The sequence below is a fragment of the Phalaenopsis equestris genome, unplaced genomic scaffold (assembly GCF_001263595.1).
Source record: "Phalaenopsis equestris unplaced genomic scaffold, ASM126359v1 Scaffold000533, whole genome shotgun sequence".
Classification (NCBI taxonomy): Eukaryota; Viridiplantae; Streptophyta; class Magnoliopsida; order Asparagales; family Orchidaceae; genus Phalaenopsis; species Phalaenopsis equestris.
The window spans coordinates 138,675-160,579 of NW_018164973.1; the positions used below are offsets into that span (position 1 = coordinate 138,675).

General features: G+C 34.4%; 1 protein-coding gene across 3 annotated transcripts in view; it reads right to left on the reverse strand.

Moving 5' to 3' along the window:
- Positions 1 to 358: 358 nt before the first annotated feature.
- LOC110028842 (phosphatidate cytidylyltransferase 1-like) overlaps positions 359 to 21,905 on the reverse strand; it is a 60,933-nt gene continuing 39,386 nt past the window's right edge. For 2 of the 3 annotated variants that reach the window (XM_020730858.1, XM_020730855.1), the window contains 4 exons: positions 16,854 to 16,982; positions 16,702 to 16,758; positions 1,429 to 1,512; positions 359 to 1,150 (listed from right to left, as the gene is read on the reverse strand). In XM_020730858.1, coding sequence (XP_020586517.1) covers positions 1,061 to 1,150; positions 1,429 to 1,512; positions 16,702 to 16,758; positions 16,854 to 16,982 — 360 coding nt within the window. In that variant the 3' untranslated portion in view covers positions 359 to 1,060. The remainder of the gene's footprint in view (positions 1,151 to 1,428; positions 1,513 to 16,701; positions 16,759 to 16,853; positions 16,983 to 21,905) is intronic. The other variant, XM_020730857.1, reaches the window with a different exon arrangement.

Genomic DNA, 21,905 nt, shown 5'->3' on the forward strand with positions numbered 1-21,905 from the left:
AGTTTTTTTTCTTCAAAAACTTCTCCCAACTTTTTTCCTTGGAGAATTTTATGCTTTCAAATCCAAACATTGCAAGAATGGGGCTAATTTAGTGCTTAAAAAGAGTGCTAAATCCGCACAAGTGACTAAAGTGAAGTTTGTCCGTGGCATTAAGCAGGCTTGCTTCAAAACAAATTACATGTGTTAGATATGTATTTACATATCTAACCCCTAAACTTTAATACTAACATGTCACTTCTCTCTAAATGAAAGTTGTCTCTCACTTTTTTTAGTTTAAAATAATGGCATGTTAAAATATAGAAATGCCAAAAAAGTAAAAAAAATAAAAAAATAAAAAAAAAATCACTTCTTTCCTTCAACCTCTTCTTTTTTTCACCAAAAATAATTCCAGAAAGAACATTAAGACAACAATTAAGACAATTAGATTATTAAGCAAGGTTACAAAGATAGAGGTAAGCTCCCAAGCATTAATACACCAACGGCCCCTTTCCTGAATGTTCCCCTTAAATTACTGCCAATAGAGAGAATATAAACAAAAAGGGGCCATTACGTACAGACCACCCAAAACTTGGTATTTACAAATCAACCACCCTCTTTCATCCATTTTTCAATTTCTAACTCAAATATCAAAATTCATGGTAAAATCCCAACATATATTTTTCATTTTTATCAGATTCTCAATAATTTGCCAAAAAATCACCGGTGTAGTTAATTAGTAAATATCAATATTTTGGGTGGTCTGTAAGTAATTATCCCAAACAAAAAATAATAATGCTGCTAAGGCCAAAGGCTACTAATACATGAAATCCTGAAGTAATAATAACTGCATCAGACAAATATGCTTGGCTATATTAGGCATTAGAAGAAGATCCACTGAGACAACAATAGTGCTTCAAAGAATGGGCAGACCTCTCTGAACTGCAACCAAATGACGTAACAGTTTCAAAGACTGTACAAGCTCAGGTTTGTAAAATATGAGCCATTCAGTAAGTGAGAAAATCAGACAATGGATGATAATCACATGTACAGGTGATGAAAGGAGCAGCAATGAGTGAGTGATTCAAGACTGCACAAACTGTCTTTCGTTTATGATTTTGGCGAGTTGCATGTACAGAAGTTGTTGCTCTTCCAGGCTGAGGTTTCTCAATATCTGCGGAATCATTTTAAGTTGTTTCTCAATAATTGAAGTTTAGGGAATTTACATACATACCACACAATTACATATCTAACACTTATACTTTGCTTTTTATATTTATACCACCTACATCTTTCACATCACATCAAAAATACGACCTTTTTTATTTTTCAAAGGTGAAATACAGGTAGGAACATAAATATATGGGAATTGAACGGTATGTATGTAAATCTTCCTTAGAGTTTTGAAGAAAGACTGGAAAGAAAAAAATACAACAGAAGAGAGGCCCGAACCTGGTTAAGAATCATCTCAACTGAGAAGTTCTGAGACATGATGAAGGATTGATAGTATATGTATGCGAACACAGCTATGACCATCTAATAAGGAAAATAATAATGATAAAAGTTATGTATTTAAGTGGGGATTATATAAATTAAAGGAATGGCGTACCTACACTAATTAAAAACTTGAAAATGTAAAAATCTCAATTAAATTAAAAAATATACACGAACACATTTCACTAAATCTTTAATTGGTTTGGGCATATATTGAATGAGTACATAGAATTAATACAAAAATGATATAAAGGATGAATTATATGAAAATTAATGTGGCAAAATGTTGTGAAAGAAAATTGCAACAATAAAAAAAAAAATTTTGCGCAGGCTCTGATGCAATACTCAACAAGAATGAATAGAGAACAATCCGTAGGAATAGAAACCTAACTACCACTCAATAAAGCCCAAAAAATAATAATAAGATTAACATAGGAGAAAGAAGTATAACAACACTCACAAATATAATACATAACAATAAAACAGCCTTGGAGTACAAAAGTAGAAGGATAACAAATAATATAAAATCCTTTCCTTAGGTAGACAACCAATGTAGTCAGTTCACCCTTCACTCTCACCCACAGTCCCATAGAGCCATTCATAAATGGATAGAAAGTAGAATCAAAATTTAGACTAAAAATTGCCTGAATACCCTATTGATAAAACATCTACAAATCATCTTTCTATAAAATCCTCCTTTCCATAGAACAAAGTCAATAGCCAAGTAAATCTCTCTCTCTCAAAAAAAAAAAAAAAAAAATCGCCTCTTCTTAAAAAGTTCTAGTATCACCAAGTACACAAACCGATCAAATCTAAATATTGCCCAAATTTGACAACAAAGATCATTTTGATCAACATGCTAGTAGAACTGAGCTTAAAGTAAATCTTCAATATAACTTCACCATCTTTGGCATTTCATCCAATGAAATAATAAAAAACATAAATATATTTGGTTCTATCATGTACAACTAATCTTCGGCCAAGTGAATAATATTGTGATCAACACAAAAATCAATTTGTTTTAGTGCAAAACCAAAGATGAAATTTTATTTTGCTGATGAATACAATAACAATCGAAAACAACATCAAGTGAATCGAGTCAAAATACTTTGAAAACCAAAATGGCCCCAATTCATGAAGTGAACTGCTTGATCGCATCTGAGATGCCAAAATTACCTAAGGAGAGGCTCTGTGATCGAAAATAATAAGCACGATAAAAACAATAGGGATCAAACGTGGCACATGATTTGGACCCAATAGTCACAATAGTTAACAAATTCAGCCAAATAAGCTCTAATGGCAAAATAGACTGCACGAACATCCGGACTGTTTCTTCACCTGGAAAGAATACCCATATTGCATAGGTTTCCATTCCCAGATCACCGACACATAATTTGAGGCAATAAAATATATTTAAAATTTTTTAAATTTAAATTAAACCCTCATTTCCTTCCACAGAAAGTAACCTTTTTTTTCTATCCTAAACACTATGCTCTCAACCTTCACCGGTCATTCCACCCACGTCATAACCGTCCCTTGCTCTTCTCTCTGAACTGAATGACGCCCAGCTCCCACCCTCCATTTCCTCGTCTGAACCGTGCCCGCATCCAGCTCCTGCTTCCTCTACCCTCTGCACACAAGACATTTCCACAACGAGCTTCCAGTTTATTTCTCCAGCCAACCTGCAGTTCCTCTGTCCATCTCACCGCAAGCTATCCCTCTTTCTGATCCTTGCTAAACCCTCAAGCTCTAGCCATCAGGCAGTGCTCCTCTCTCTCTCTCTCTCTCTCTCTCTCTCTCTCTCTGCCCCTCGTGTGTAGCACCAACCCGAGTGTCTCCTCAGCCCGCAACTCCACCAGCTCGCCCCCTCTCCCTTTTCTCACTTGGACTCATGCAACGCACAGCAACCCTTACTTTGTCTAAGACGCAACAGAAGGAGCCCTAACTCCTTCCTCACTTTGAGCACCTAAAACAACCATGCCTACCCATTCGTCACTTACCCAATTTCCACCTCCCTGCACCACCACTTCCTTCCTATTCGCATCCCCATTCACGAATCAGCAACCCTTGCACATCAAGCTCTGATGCCCGAGCCTTGGATGTGCATCCTGTCCAAAATTCCCATTTCCCCTTCTGCATTGTTTTTTCCTCCTACCCAAACACAGCAGCAAACCGAAAACCACTTAGCAGCAAACCGAAACCCACCTACCAGAACCGAACTACAGCATCTCATATTCCTTTGCAAAGTACACCAGCTTCCCCTGCCATCCTATAATCGCTTCCAACCCATGAAAATCTAGCCCAAAACAAATACAGCGCCCTCATTTCAGTTCAAAGTAAAACAGAGAAGCGGAGTTCATTTTCAATAGGATTTATTAATGTTAGTTATCTTTTATTAGTTGATAGTCAACTTTTTTTCCTTTTTCTTTTCTTCTCTGTTGAAAATCTTCACAAAATCTGCTGCCAAATGACAATATTAATTGAGTATATGGTGAAACAGAGAAGAGTTTGGTATAGGGATTTGAGTTAGATTTGGCATTAAGCATGTGTTGAATGTTTATGTACATGAGTGTAGAGTGTGGAGGGGAAAAGAAATGGTGTGTGTGTTTGCATTATGTAGATGATTGTAATGCAGAAAGAAAGAGAGAGAGAGAGAGAGAGAGAGTAAGCTTGTATTGAGAGATTCATGCAGGTGTTCTAAAATCGTCGCCTCACCTCCCAAAAGTTATAATTTTTGCAACTCAAATTTCAAAAATGTCTATTGCCGCACGTTTGGTGTGTTGCACAAAGTTCTATACACGCTCTTTATAGCAAAGTGGGGTAAAACTCATACGCAATGCTCAAAATGTAATAGTAACTCAAGAAAAACTAGAAATCCCTATTGTGGCACATTGAGTATGTCGAGCGGAACCCTATACAAGCTATTCATAGTGTGGTGGGGTGAAACTCATACGTGAAGCTTGTGACGCGGTGGGCAATTCGAAACTAAGTACATATACACACTCTTCATAGCGTGATAAATAAATATATGAATTATATGCAGGTGGCGTATACACACTTTTTATGGTGTGGTAGGGTATGAAGATCAAGTCGTGGAGTTCAAACCACATATACGCGCTCTTCATAGCACAGTGGTCAAACCCAGGCTCCCAATGCATCCCCCCGCTAGGGATGATGCCAGAAGGCTGTCGAAATTTCGACTGATGGTAAATAAAACCTAAGTTAGGCTTAAAACATTACTTAAATGTGCCTAACATAACCTAAATTAAGACGGTGTTTGGTTGCAACATGGATTTACGTTAAATCGGATTTTGTCAAATCCAATAAATCTGGTGACATAGATGGAGCTCAGCAACAAATATGGAGTTCGAGCAACAACGGAATAAATCCTCTACAAAATCGTATTATTAAATTCTGATTTACGTCGTTTCAAAGACAAAACATGAGCGAAAGAGACGAAAGATGGAAAATTTTGATCTAACAGAGCATTGGATTTAATTTTTATTTATTTTTTGTTTTTTTTGTGGTTGGATTTAGACAAAATCATGTCCTAAGTCCTATTAAATTTGTCCAAACACCACCTAAGGCTAACCAAAATTTCATAAACTTAAACAAGTGAAAGACTAACTACAGAAATAAACAAAACATAAAATTTTAAGAAATAAAAAACTTATTTTGAAAGCTCAAGCTGCAAATTTGAAGGACCAACAAAGCTTTTACACTCAAAAAAGCTCCAAGGTATACAAATGATACCATCAAGCTTCCCTTTTTTATGCAAGAGAAAGATGCTTATGCGGGGCCCGCATTACTTAAAAAACACATGCAAATAAATATCACCGCCTGAATAAATTTAAAATCTTAATGCATATGAGGCCTAAATTTGTAGCTCGAATTAAATGAAAAAGGTTTTAATACACACAAATGCAAACCTACACTAATGAATCCACAACTCAAACACACAAACAAACATAAAGCATTTCGCTAGAAGGCTTTAGGTGAAATCTTGCACATACGCCACCGGATTGCCAACCCAACTACACAAGCAAAGAAGGTGTTTTGCAAGAAGGTTTTAGGCAAAATCTTGCATGCTTACCACCGGATCTACCCTACTCTTGTAATAGTAGATAGAATGCAAACTTTAGGACCCCAAAATGAGATCTTGCATGCCTGCCACCCAATCTGCATCGCTCTTGAAATAGCTGACAGAATGCGAACTTGAACCCCAAAATAAAATCTTACATGCTCTAGCTTGCACATTATCCAAAATTTAACGTCAAGTGCACCACCTTGAAGAATGTTTGAATGCATTAAGAATTGCATACAAGTTTACTGATATCAAGTCAAGCGCACCGCCTTGAAGAACATCAAATGCCTCAAATTTCGTGCAAGAAAATCATATAAATATACCAAGAATCACGCACTATAAGTATTAAACACCAACATGTGCTCTGACGTTGTCCTAAATGATTAAATCCGATCAGAGAATGTTGCATGGGCGAATTGCATGCTTATGCTAAAGGTATATTTATCTCGAAAAATCTGCATATATATATCAAAGCTTATAAAAATATAATTTTTTAAACAACTTGTTGAAAAATATTAATTATGCATGCTTTTAGGAGAATCACCTTCTCTATTGGACAAGGACATAAGTCACACTTTGGTCAGTCTGATTCTCCTCTTTATAGAAACTAGAGTTGACAAGACCTAGCTCACAATGAGCCAATTTGATCCCTATTGGAACTAGACTTGACAAAATTGAGCTCAAATTACGTCAGTTTGATCCTCACGAGAACTGGAGTCGATTGAACAACTATTTTTAATGATATTTTGGTAATATTTTTTTCCCGGTGATGGGCATATTCATTGCACATCTTAACCGAATGAAGTTGATTTATAAAAATCAAAAATTTAAATCATAAAATTTATAAAATATTCAAATAAAATTAATCACTTAATGCTTAAAGCAATAAGTCATCAATCATTTGCAACTGTTTATCGGGATGGACATATCTAATGTTGACTCAAGCTAACATAGAGCCAATATCATATCAAGCATACTACTACATTCATGTACAAAAAAATCTCATTACCAATAAATAATGTGGCCCAAATTCTCTCTCCGAGTGATTTTGCCACCAAATGACGATGCAAAAAAAGGATTACGACCAAAGACTTATGACTAGGTGGTTTGGCCAGTAAGCTCCATTAAGTGATTTAGCTAGAAGGCTTCATCGTAAAACAATTATAGTTGTAATATGTTTGTTCCCCAATGGTTTTACCCTTTAAGTTGTGAATCATAGGATATACTTGATAGGACACGAAGACCTTTGTAAGCTAAGTTCAACTCAAATTTGTTCCTTAAGCAATCATTCACCTTGGGTCTACAAGATTCCCTTGAACGAAGCAACCTATGGCCGTTGAAAATGATTCTTCTGTTACATGGGGTTGACTACCTCCTCTAATTACATAGACTAAGAACCATGACAACCTGGGATGACAGAACCATGAGATTTTGATCTAGTTCATCATCATTACCCCCACCAACGGTGATGGTTTTATAAATTAAATTTTTAAATTTGTTGCTACTATATATTAAATATGAATACTTAGCATCTAATGACTAGCTTTAATCGAAAACACTTTCTCGTTAACAGGAGGGGTTAATCCTTCTGTACATAAGGCCGACTACCTCCTCTAAATACATAGACTAAGAACCATGACAACTTGGGATGACAGAGCAATGAAAGATAATAATCTGGTTCATCATCATCTCCCCCACCATCCACGTTTAAGCTAACGGTGATAGTTTTATAAATTAAAATGTTAAATTTATTGCTATTATACATTTAGTCTGAATACTTAGCGTCTAATGACTAGCCTTAAACGAAAGTGTTTTCCAGTTAATAAGAGGGGTAATGTTGCGCCAATGGGAAACCCCAAACCTAAATATTAAAATCCTTGAAAAATGAGGGTAAAATCTTTAGGTATTCGAATCTATTATTTCATTTGACTTTTAAAAATAGGCGAGGACTCTTTCAGTAAACTACCTCATTTTCATTTTCATTATTTTATTTTTTCAAGAGTGGTCAAGGCATTCGAATCTTCACAACGCACACTTCCCAATGAGCCCAATCAAACATAAGCATATATCTATTTACAATATTAACATGCAAAAAGTCCAAATATAATGCTTTCAATTATAATAGCATAAAAAACATCCGTGTACTTCTCTTGATGAGTGAGCAGCTACCGCAAACAAATGAAAATGACTTGCAAGTATGAGAAATGATATGTCGTGTGATTGCAAGCCAAAATGGTTTTATCATTTTCTCAAAATATCCCTATTGTATTAGAAACAAAGCACAATTCTATTCTTACTGTTTATCCCAAAAACTTTCTTAACAACTAAGATCTTTCATTTCAAAGCTAATGCTCAAGTAAACTTTTAATTCCATGATCTATGATCTATTTCCAGATGAAATAAACATGTCAACAATATAAAAGGACAAATATACAAAAGATATACTTGAAAGCTGCTGCTGATACAAACAGTAGTGAACGGAGCTTCCATAAACCATTGGCTGATCAAGGTATATAAAGTTATCTAGTAGACATACCTCTGACTTTCCTACGAGTTCAAGCCTTTGTGGTTTATTCATAAGAATTTTCTTATTCAAATGCCCATGAAGAAATGCTATCTTTATACCATTTGATCCAACTCTAAGGCTTACATTGCAATAGCTACTAAAAAAGTATGAAAAGAGCTCTCTTAACAACAAGCAATAAAATCACCTTGAAGACCACATCTCGTTTAAAATGTGGCCTTATTCAACTAATTGGACTCCATATTTAATTAAATTTTCATATTCAGTTTATTCTTTATGCTTGAAAATTCATTTTCAATTAACAACTCTTTTCCTTATGAGGAATTGAGCCCAATATAAAAACACATTTTTCTACAAAAAAAAATTCACTCCAATGAAAGCTATAAATTGGATGCCTATCATCACTACTTAGACATAGCAACTCATAGGATATACAATCATATAAAAACAAGAAAGGTTGTAGGGTCAACTTTTAAGCCCATGAGAAGCAATAAATTCTACAAGTTGTGAAGAAGTAATCTCCTCTTACGCTTCACATACAATAGATTGATGTAGTGAGCTCTCATGTAACTATTTATGCTTAATATCAAATATGATTTACCTTTCTACTTTCTGGTCTTTCCCAAATCATCAATCTAAGTTGACTTCTACATCAAAACTGATTCGAATGAAGCATGGTTAACTCATTGAGCTTGGCATCCCTAAAAAAAATAAAAGAATACAGCTGTCTTGGCATCAATGCATCAAAGACAAAAGAGAAATGCACTTCTGTGCTATAGGTTCTAACCTTTTTGACACAAGTTGGACATGAAAGAAACTTAGAAATGAATAATATATAGGATAACCTGAGCACCTCCTTAGAAGTCATTAATTCAATAGCAATATATAAAGACCTATCCTCTAAGTATCATTGTGATTTAATATCCTTTGCCTAAAAAACATGTTAAAACCAATATTGGATAGAATAAATCTAGTCCTATCCAAAAGCACCCCCTCTTTATTCTTTCTGACGTTTTATTCTACAAAAGTAGACTCACATGTAAACACATAAATCATCATCTAAGTTTAAATCTAATACCACCCTTGAATCTAGCACTAACAAGGCTGCATGAGTCAAAGGAATAAAATTTCTAGTACTCTTACTCTTGTGAACTCCAACAGGGAATTTCAATCTGTGTTGCTTTCTCAAATCACAATGCTACAATAAATCCAATTTCAAGTATTCTAATCACAAAGCAAACCTATGTTTGCCCAACTCTAATACATGTGCCATGATCAAGAAAAAATATCCAAGTAAAAAATTAATGCATCACCTATAATCATATGCTGCCCAGAAGAAAAAAGAAATTGTTTTGTTGCTGTCCTAAGAACCACCACACCCCTAATTCCTAAAAAAACATATAATGTGACATGTTTAATAATGTATTTACATCCATTGGAGTTCAAACAAACTAATGAAATAAAGTTCCTCAAAGCTAACGCATGCATGACCTTTCCCAAAGTTCTCATAACTCTTACCATGTATTGGTCTTAAATGTTCCAGTCCCAAAAACCTTACAGATAGTTTTTTTGGCCATAAAGACATTTTCACCATCAATAAGGATCATGTGTTATGTCATGCGTTATGGACATCTACGATTAAGAATATAATTTTCAGCAGAAGAAATATAATAATCCAAAAATGTCAAAAATAAATTAAAAAATCTTCCTGCTCCTATAAGACTAATGCTGCTTCAAAACTAGGGTTACCTTTCTGATCAACTTTTTCCTTGAGCTTTCTTTGTGATAATCGTCAATTAGATGTCCAATGCTCATGCTCCATGCATTTGTGATATGGACCTTTCTTTTTGGACTTTCGACTATGTGAAGCAAAACAACTCTTTCTTACTTATTCCTCAATTGAGACATATGTTACATGTTTACATGCACTCCAATCTCTATAGATTAGGAATATCTTAATAGAGGAAAGATACTCTAATTAGATCTCCTCTAATTAGCTTACCAAATAAAGAAGATACATTCAATAAATTTCATATAATCAAGCTTCCTAATATACAACCATTAGATTTATTAATTTCCATAACACTCCCCCTAAAGTTAGAGAATAGATATTTATCATGTCCCACTTGTTACAAATATAGGTGACCCTAACTTCATTAAAGGAGTTTGTGAATATGTCCCCTAGTTATTCTTCAGTCTTTATATGAGTTGTAGAAATCAAATTTTATTGTTTCACGAACAAAATGACAATCTCAATATGCATAATTTGTTCATTGATGACAGGGTTTGAAGAAATATGAATTGCAGCTTGGTTATCACACCACAGCTTTGATGGAATTGTCATATTAAAATCCATTTCAATCAAGAGTTGGAAGAACCACATCAATTCATTCTAAGCTTATGTCATTTTGTTCGATACTCAAATTTTGCAATAGACCTTAACATTATATTATGTTTCTTACCCTTCCATGAGACCAATTTGTCACTAACAAAAATACAATATTCAGTAATAAATCTTTGATCAATCTTGGAACTCGCCCATTCTACATTAGAAAAACATTCAATATTTATTTTCCCATAGTTCTGATATAGAATACCTTGTTTAGGAGCTCCTTTGAAATAACACAATATTTGTTCCAAAGCTGACCAATGATGGACTGTGAGAGAAGACATGAACTTACTTATAATGTTAACTTAATAAGCATTGTCAGGGCAAGTCACCGTGAGGTAGTTTAATTTTTCCACTAACTTTCTATATCATTCAAAATAATTAAAAGGCTCTCCATTTTTTTTGAAGGGACCATATTGCATTAACAAAAAGACTCTCCATCGTTGGTATGTTGATTATGAACATCAAAGTACTGTATGGTTTGACTCTTAATTTTTCAGTTTCTACTAGCAAATCCAAAACACACTTCTACTGAGATGGAATGATACCCTTCTTGTTATTTGATATCTCAATCCCCAAGTAGTATTTCAAGGAACCTATAACTTCGTGTCGAACTGATTTTGGAGAAATAATTTCACTGATAAGATTTACTACACATCGCTTTTAGTAATAATAATATCATCAACATAAATTACTAATAGAATAATCCCATGAGCACATAGCTTGACGAATACAATGCGATCACTTTTTCTTTTCTGTCCCAAACTATTTTAATGCTTAACTAAAATTTTCAAATCATAGTTGAAGACTTTGCTTCAAACCATATAATGACTTCCGAAGACGACAAACTTTCCCAAACTCCCCCCTGAGCAACAAATCCAAGAGATTGCTCCTTGTATACCTTCTTGTCAGAATTAGAAAGGCATTATTCATATTAACTTTGTGTAGGGGCCAGTTATTCATTGTAGCTAAGGACAGAAAGAGGAGAAATCAAAATCAACATAAGTTTAAGCATAGCCCTTAGCAACCAACCGAGCTTTAAGATAGACTACAAATCCATCAAAACGAAACTGAATTGCAAAGAGCAATTTACAGCTAACAACCTTCCTGTCAGAAGATAGTTCAATTAGTTCCCAAATTTCGTTTTCAGTTAAGATATTCATTTCATCAAGCATTATGGTTCGCCACCCAAAATAGGATAGGGCTAGTTGAACATATCCCGGGACCTCAACAGAGTCAAGAGATGTAATAAGCAAACACAAAGTAGAAGATTATTGATTGTAGTTAACACGAGAAAATTGGATAGGCACATTGATGTTTACCTCTTCGAAGAGCAATAGGTGACTGAAGGTCAATAGGAGGAGGATACATTGAAGAAGATACCGGTGTCAGACAAGGATCATGAGGACGAGGTCTTCAAGAGTAAGCATTAGTGATAAGTGGTCTAGGATGAGGTGTTGGTAGTAGAGTTGGAGTTGGAGCAAGATCTAAACAAGGCAACGAAGAGTCGCCAATTCCTCAAAATCTTGTGGTGGGGGCGGAGCTAGAGGAAGAAGTCATATTTAAAAATTCCTTGAAATCTTGTGAGGATTTAGGCAATGACGAGTCACCAAGGAATGAGATATATTCATGAAAGGTAACATCAGCATAACCCATATACTTGTCTAAGAAGGAAAAACAATTATTATTTTTTTTATTTTTTACAAACGAGAATATCCTAGAAAGACATGCCTTAATAACAGAAGGTCTAACTTAGAAATTTATGGACGAGTATCACGAATAAAACAAGCACACTCAAAAATTCATGATTTAATAGGAAAGAGAGTTGGAAATAAAACATGGTAGGTAGTTTGATTTTATAAAATAGTAGAAGGCATCCAAATGATTAAAAAAATTGTAGTAGAAACTACATCAACACAGAACCGTTTAAGCACATTTGTTTCAAACAAAAGAGCTCTAGCCATCACAAGAAGATATATGTTTTTTTTCTTTCAGTTAATCCATTTTAGGATGGAGTATCGACATAGATGACTAGTAAAGCATCCTGTTTTCTACATGTATGCCTGAAAAGGTGCATAAAAATATTATTTGACATCATCACCTTTCAAAACCGAAACATTAAACTGGGTTTTAATTTTGGCACAAAAGAATTGAAAAATGTGACAGTAACTCGATACGAGATTTAAAATAGAGCAAAGTCATACAAGAAAAATCATCCAAAAAAGTGACAAAATATTGAAATACATTAGATAAAGCTAGATAAGGTCCCCGAACATTAGAATGAACCAACTCAAAATTATAACTAACTCTTTAATTAATTTTGAGAACAAAACACAAAAGATAATATTTCGCTAATTGACACGACTCAATCTAAAGATAATAATTGTTGAAACTTTAGGTATAACTTTTTAACGTTGGTAGTGATGAATGCTTTAATTGATAATAGACCTGAAAAGAAGATAAGGTGTTAGAACAGACTATGGATCAAGATAGTTTGTTATTCAAAATGTAAATCCCCAAATTTCGTCATTTATCAATATTCTACTTCGTCAAAAGATTCTGAAACAGGTAATGGTCAGGAAAGAATAAGATACAACAATTAACAACACTTATAATTTTGCTAATAGAGATAAGATTAAAAAAAATTGAGATGAAGTATGGACATAAATTGAAGGTAATGTAAGTATTGCGTTGATGGGGCTAAACCCAAAAATATTAGAGATAGATTCATTTGTTAGGATGACGAAAGAAAGATGTTTATGAAAGGTGAAAAAGAGTTTTGGATTACTTGCATATGATCCGTAGTACCATAACTACTAAACCATTGTGTGAAAGAGAAGAGAAGACAAATATCATTGTTACCTGACAAGCAAGGGCAGTGATAGAGAAAAATTTCTTGAATGCTTCCTGAAATTTGATGAATTTAGCATAGTCATCCGCATAGAAAACTTGACTCTAAGAGGCCTCATTAGTAGTGACCATGTTAGCTGGCTGTGATTTAGAATGCTTCTAATTCTTTTTTAACAACATTGGCATGTTCTCTTCGTATGACCAGGTTCATGGAAGTAATAGTATACCCTCTAGTCTTGATTTCCAAAAAATGAAGTTTCGCTTCCATAATTTCCTTGAGGCTAAGGTTTACTGATGTTTGTATTTTTCTGGCTAGCAAGAGCATTAGATTTTTGCACAAATGAAGTCTGAGAACTCGGAATAGTATGCAGCACACTAGTATAGACTTTTCTCAAAGTAGTAACTCCCGAGTCAGATAGGATATGTCATTTGACACCTTCATATGACAGTTGAGGTCAGCTAGAAAATTCATAATAGTCATTTATTCTCTTTGAGCCTATTGAATCCATAAATCAGTAGTAAAGGGTAGTAGTGCACTCAATTCTTCATAACATATTTAAAGTGCATAAGATAAGCGTTAAGTGACTGATCATGTTGTCCAACTTGATAAAACTCCTTGCATACATTAAATATTCGAGAAATATTTTCTGCCAGAATGCATAAATGTCAATTTCTCCATCACACCATTAATAGTCAAAACGAGTAATATGACTAAATTGATCAGGTTCCATAGAGTTCGCCATTTATATCAAGAGTTGGGCATCAACTATCATCCACTAAGAATAATTTAGATCAGTCTCAGTTGGGGAATTATCAATGAGATGACTCTCTTAAGAAACAGTTCTCAAGTAAAGTCTCAAAGTTTTATTCTAACAAAAATAATGGACGTCATTAACTTTTAATCAGTAATTTTAGCCATTAATGAAACTAAACTTGTCACATGTTTTTATTCAACAACCATGATTATCACCAAATATTCAAGGTAATTGAATCAGTAATCCCAATGGACTCCTTAATTCAATAGCACGGACCAACCGAAAGAGCGAGACGAAAGTTTGTGAGGAACAATATCGAGCCGTAAGATACAAACGCCCCGAAAAATAGTTCAACAATCATCAAATACATCCAAGCACGATGAACGTAGCCACAGGAGATGAACACTCATGATGAATGATGAAATTTGAACGACCGACATCGCAAAATGAAGACGAAGCAAACGAAGATTTGAATGATGCCCAAATCCTATCGCAGGATTCAAACGAGTGATTCAAGCAAAGCAGACAAGCGATTCAAATGAAACAAACGAGTGATACAGACAAAGATAAGCAGACGATGCATACGACAGAAACGAACGAACGATTTGAATGAATGATGTGAATAATGAGTGCAGAAAATGACACCAAACCGAGGAGCAGAAGTGACAAGCCATGCGTGGCTCTAACACCATGTGAAGCAAAAGAGCTATTTCCTTCTTATTCCTCGATTCAAACCATATATTATATATTTATCTACACTTCAATCGGTATAGATTAGGAATATCTCTAATAAAGGAATGATCTCGTAATTAGATCTCTAATTAGATAACCTAATATAGAAAATACATCTAATAGAATTCCTATAGTCAAACTTTCTACTAAAAAAACATTAAATTTATTACTTTCCATAACAAACTAAAACTTCATCTAAATTTCAGGCATCTCCAAGTTTCTACATGTTCTTACAAACAACCCTTCAACTAGGCTTTGAACTTGCACCTTCTTAACTCATTAATAGAAAGTAAAGTTCAACTCTGCCATAAAAAATAGTGCCTTCCAATGCAATACACACAATGATGAGCTTATAAGAGATTGATAAAGCCTAAGATCAAAACTTAATTTTCCTCTTCAATTTTCATTATAAACTAGATACAACATATGTTTATTGTATGCATCCAATTTCTATTTTGATTATGTACCTTCCATGCAAGAATTAAATTATGTTTAAAATAGATAATTATTAAATAGCATCATCATGTAGATAGATTTCAACCATTTATATATATATATATATATATATATATAACAGAATGGAGATCTACTTGAACTCAAGAGTCTTATGAATAATACTTTGGTTACTTCGGGTAATGGTACGCACCTTACCAATCTGTTAGCTGAATCCCTTCCGAGAACTAGAGCCAGAGGCAGGACTAGATTGGGATGACCCTCACTTTTTCAGCACCCTGGTGGTTTTGGGTTTTTTTTATTTTTATATGTACTACTTTTTAACTTTTTTGTATTTGTTGTACTGTGTGGGGTGGGAGTGTACTGTGTGGGTTGGGTGCCTATTTTTAGGCCCACTCATACAATATATTTGTATCTTTTTTCTTTAATATATTAGCCCTTGGGCTTTTTTCAATATATATATATATATATATTGTATAGTGCTCCAATTTGCTACATTGTAAAAAACTCTCTCGAACTGAGAATAATTCAGTTCAGGGCTTTCTTATCCTTCTCTTATTTCTATGCATTGGAAATACTTCCTCATTGAAGCCTTGAGCAAATCCTTAGACAAAACTAGTTTCCATCTTCGTTTGTAAAAGCTGAAATTATTATTCCTATTAAACTTCTCAAACTCATGCTTAATAGCGTTGATAGAACTTTGAAACACTGCATGACATCATTTCCTAAATACAATCAAGTAGGTCTGATACTAATTTGTTGCAATAGAAGACCCAACCCAAATCAATACTACTCTTTGAGAGAGCGAAAAGTTGTAAAAGAATCATGCTAGGATAAAGAAAAATTAGCACTAATCACAAATATGATAAAGAACAACAAAACAACAATGCAAATAAAAATATCCAGATTTACATGGTTCGATTAAGAATAACGTAAATCAATGGGGGTCAAAAGGAATAGAAAAATCCATTTCCAAATATATGAAATAAAAATAAATGAATAGCATAAAAATACAAAGTCCTCCTCTCAAAAAGATAACGAGATGAGAAGATTTTACCAAACTCGGAGCAACATTTCTAATAGAAAGCCCAAAATAACAGAAAACAAATTCTAAACAATCTCTAAGCAGGAGCTCGAGACACCCGCTCACAACCAGTCTTTGAAGCCAACTGGTTAAATCGATAAGAACTTTGACTTAGTGTTGACATAGGTAATTATGTGCATCCCTCTATAAGACATACACAGTATAGCTAGCTATGAATGGACTCAAGAATTTATACCCGCAATGAATAAAGGCAATGTATTTACTTAGTAGCAAAAACCACTAATCAATTAAGAAAGTTTCAATTACACTGCTCAGAATAAGCAAAAAGGAAATCTAAACAGCAAACAAAGTAGTCATAAATATTGTCAACTAAAAGTTCATTGAATTGTAGTCACTTACTTGACAATCCATTCTATCTGTGATGCCACCATGTCCTGGAATACTATCACCAAAATCCTGAGAAGAAGAATACAAATTCAGCAAAAAAGACCATTTTCCATAATTTACTACAAGTTCTTACAATTTTAATCTTTAACTGAAGAACAAAGAACCTTTAGTTTGAAAGCCCTTTTAAAACCGCTGGCAAAGAATCCTCCAAATGGTGCTATAATAGATGCAAACAAACCCAGAGCTAAGGCATGCCATTGGACAGGCATAATTGATATCTCCTTCCAAGGAAACTGCAGGTGAGAATAAGGATAAGCTTGGATCAAAATAAAACGCCCCGGTTACTATAAAGCAATATGTACGGTGCACACATGAACTTAAGCAGCTGTATGATTATCCTATTTAATTTAGAAAATGGAAAAGTTACTGGAATTAACAATATGACCTCTATATTTACAGTAATAAAAAAGTTTCCCGAAGAAATCAAACAAAGTATGAAGTAGATTTCAAACATAAAAAATTAAAAATTTCAAGGACAATCTAGACAACTAATATAACAATCATATGGATTAGGGCATAACATGCAAGGATTACATCAGAGATAACAAAATCTAAAAATTATCAGTATTTAAAAGACAGGCAAAGCTAGGAGTTTTACCATTAAGAAGCAGGGTGTCGGCAAACACTATAACTTAAATTTTTATAAATTAAAAAAATGATTAAAATTAAATGTAAGAGCAAACTTTATAAATTCCAAAATTCAAACTTTGTAATCATTTTATTTGTATTCAAGGACAATCTATTCAACTAATGCGTATAAGAATCAATTGGATTATAGTAGAACATGCAAGGATTACGTCATGGATGACAGCATCTAAAAACGATCAAGGTCTAAAAGAGGCAAAGCAGGGAGCTTACCATTAAGGGATGGGGTGTAAACCCTGCAAACTTTATAATTTATATATTTTATAAATTAAAAAATGATTGAAATTACATAAATTACAAACTTCAAACTTCGTAATCATTTTATTTGTATTCTAACTCCAAAATATAATAACAGAGACATAAAACTGTTGTTTATAATTTGTGAGCCAAGCGCCTAGTTGAGATGGATAAACTAAAGTATATTATAAACATATCCATATAAGAAAAACAAAATACAATCCAAATCCCAAAGATCTCAAAACCCTAGAATCATGCCATATAAACTGTAAGAATCAGAAAAAAATGTTAAATCCCTTTGTATTTAAGCCAAATAATAAGCTTTGGAGATCCACTGAGAGGATCAGACAGAGTCAAAACCTTCAGCTTCTTAAATAAAAGAGAGACCATAAATGAACTAGCGAGTTTGCATGCAACAAAGATGAGTGGCACAAGTTGGTGAGTTGGGGAGATTAAGCAATTCAAAGAAGTCGGAGAGGAGTGAGTCAATGAGGAAGATTAATCAATGTCGGAGCAAGTCAATGAGGAAGATTAATCAAGCGAACAAATCAATGTCGGAGTAATTATCAAGAGAGATGGTGAGATTATGGCACGAGAAAGTGTGGGTGAAACAATGATAAAATGATTTTGTAAGGAAGCAAATTAGTGAGGGAGCAATGGTAAGTAAGTTGTTGAGGGAGCAACGAGCGATCGGATGGATATTTGAATCAGCTTATGTTTTATTTTCCTTATATTTTACAAGCTCTAGAAATAACATTGAGACATCTTAATATATAAAGAGAAAAAATAAATTTTAGTGTTTTGTAATCATTTAATTTATGTTTACTTGCATTATAACATTGCGTGGTTGTGTCACTTATGGAGTGTAAAACCATGGGTGCCTAAGGCATCTGCCTTGGGCAGAACATCTCCTTGGCTTTGTCGAAGAAATTTTAGCTTGCCCCACCAATAGGCAAGCCCAAAAATGCATTCTAAAACTTTAAAAATTAGACATCTAGAGGTAAACACCTTAAGATTTAGTAATACATCTCTCTTGAATGATTTAAAAAACATTAACAATCTATGGCAAGAAACAAGATATACACCACTATTAGTGAGAAATTAAAAGTCTAGTGAAGCTTATAATCAATAGACTCATTTCCTAGTGTTATTTCACCTCTTGTAAAATTACACGAACAATGGAAAAGAAGAACATCTTATTTGAGTTATTTCACCTCCGGTAAAAATACATGAACAATGGACAAGAAGAACATCTTATTTGAGTTAGAAAGATAGGGTAAATATAGAATTCAAGAAAACAAGGGCATTTTTTTAGTAACAGTGCAAATCAGCAATTATAAACATATACTTCCACAAGAATCCCTAGTCATATGTTATGTTGTGTTTGCCTAGAGTATGGAAGGTTTTTTATGATTGTTGATTTCAATTGATGCCTTTGAGGTGTTCTTCCCCTCCAAGGGATGTACCCGACGACGAGAAAGTGCTCCGGTTGTAACTCGTCCGAGGTGGTGACCGTCTCCAAAGGTCTAGATAGTGCTCCGGCTGTAGCTCGACCCCGACGAGGCATTTAGCCTTCTGCAACGCCCTCTGGCCCCACTTCTAGCAACCACAAACCATCTTCCCTGCTATTGTCCAAGCCTCTAGTCCCCTTCCAGCAGTCGCAAGCCACCTTCTAACCATCTTCCCACCGTTGTCTAGGCCTTTGGGTTCTTTCGTACTGTCATCAAGCCCTTCTAGGCAGTTATTGCTGCCGCCAACCCCTCCAGGGTTTGTTTATGCTGCTGCCCAACCCACCAGCACCTATTCCTGTGGCGGTCCATTCCACCCTCACCTCGTCCAGTAGTTGTCCAGCCTCTATACATCTATTTCTACTGTCGTCCGACGCACCACCATATGCCTAATGCTATCCAGGTCCACCGCAGCCACTCTCTAATCCCCTTCCGGCCATCACACAGGCCTCCTAGCCCTTCTCTGTGTCGACTAGACCTCTAACCCTCTTCCTGTCGCCACCATTTCTCGCGCTCCTGCCACTTGTTGGCCATTATCTTCTAGCACTATCGCCACTCCCTTCTGATCCTGCCACTCTCCACTAGAGAGACAAATTTATGTGTTGTGTTACTTCCTTTCTTATTTTTTGCAGTGTCGTCGTTATCCTTTCTGTTTGCATTTTTGTATTGTTTATGTTGAGGAGTCGTCATTATAACCTATTTGAATTTCAGCAATAATATTTGTGTTTTCATTATAGTTTGGGTTAACTCTAGTATCACTTGCGGTATTTATTTTCCTTAAAAAGTGAACATTTGCATACATAGCACAATTCTTATGTATTTACATATCCCACATCTAAACTTTCATTTTTACACACATAGCACTTAAATCTGTAATATCATATAAAACATAGCACTATTGCCACTTTTAAAAGTGAAATACACCTTTTCATCCAAATGTTTAAAGTACCGAACGTATGTAAATATGAAAGTTTAGGTGTAAGATATGTAAATGCGTAAGAATTGTGTGCTAATTGTGCATATTTACTTAAAAAAAAATCAGCATGACAAAAACTGGTTGCTACTTGTCTCAATCCAATTTGACATGGTCAAGACAAAAATACCACATCAAACAATAAAATTGGGATTTGTTAGACAAATGTTTTGGGACTTTAATAAGTCGGCTTCGTCAACATCCAAGTCACTTGATTTTTTTGTATTTTAAAGTAATAAGTGGATTTCAAAAAAGGGAAGGACAAGTGTAATTGCTCCAGTAAGCAATTGGATATGCTAGAAAAATAAATATCAGGAGAAAGTCTAATATAGTTTTTAGAATGGATAAAATTTTGTTTTTTAGATAATGTCTTTGCCTAGGCATTTGGATTTTGGTTTGTGAATAATAATATACTTCATTTGTTGAAACCTTAAATCTTCTCGTACATTTGATATTGTAATTTGTAAAGCTGTAATTTGTAAAGTTGATATAAGTTTATTCAAGAAAATTTATTGAATAGTATACAAAGAATATTTTATATTTAATATATAAAACGACTATCATATCTTGCATTTTTCAAGATATGTTGATAACATTTCTCCACCTTATCAAATGGTTCAAGCAATACAAAAATTCCAAGTTTACAGAGCATGTAACTACAAAAACTGTGGTATATTAAGCCCTACTAGATGGAATCATACCAACACTTTCATCCTTGGGAATTTGCTATTCGATCAACCTATTTTTTGATGATACATTGTTTTTTTTTTAATCATATTCTTTCATAGCTTCCACAAGGTTTCATGTTCAAGGCGATTAGGAGGAAGATGAGGCATTTTCTTGAAGGGGATTAGGGGACATTTGTTTCAGTGTTCAAGACCGAGTTATAAATCAAGTTGGGTAATAATGCGTTTAAATCGTGTGTTCGGGTGGACCGCAGTTCTAACCGCGGCATGGATTTTATTAAAATGTGACCGTACCTGAAGGTTCTTGTCTCGCATTGTGTTTATTTTTTTTCCTGCTTTACCCTTTGGTTCGCTACCTTCAATCATTTCTTACCGTGAAAAAATCGTGCCATAGCTCCGAGAGCAACCTCCTTGTGAACGAGAAAGACCACGACCTTCATGACCTCTTCACAATTCTCTGTCGCCGAAAGACCACATCTTTCGCATCTTGCCAGCCTTCTTGTGTCCCTTACTCTTAAGGTAAGATCTGAGAATAAGACAATTTGAAGAGAGATGTTTTTGCGCTTGGATTTTGTTTGCATTATCCCATAGCGGTTCTATTCAAAATATTTCTTTATTTTATAAGCTTCCCTACTACGCTGTTTCCTTGGTCTAGATATCTTCCTTTTTAGTCTTCTTTCTTGCTGGCAATTTCAAGATGCCTTGATTTGATTATTAGTTTTGTTTTTGTTTCCTCAATTGAATCATGTACTGGCTATGTTTGAAATTATGGACTGAAGGAAGATTAATGAGTGGGAAATGAACTCCAGGCATTTGTGGAACAGCTTAAGGTTTCCTGCAATGCTATTTATAAGCATCACATACAAATATTTTGTAACGATTTGATTTGTTTCTCACTAAAGTGCCAATCTTTTTTGTCTCTTAAGTTTTTTCGATTAGAATCATTTCTGTAAGGGGTTCATAATTAGGTTTCAAGAACCTCTTCTGCTGATTGTCGTCAGGAATGTACGGAACGGATTTCAAAGATGTGGAAAGATACTCCATAAAGCCTTACATAAATTCTGATAAAGTAATTCAGCAAAAGTTTTCAAATGCACCTCTGTATCA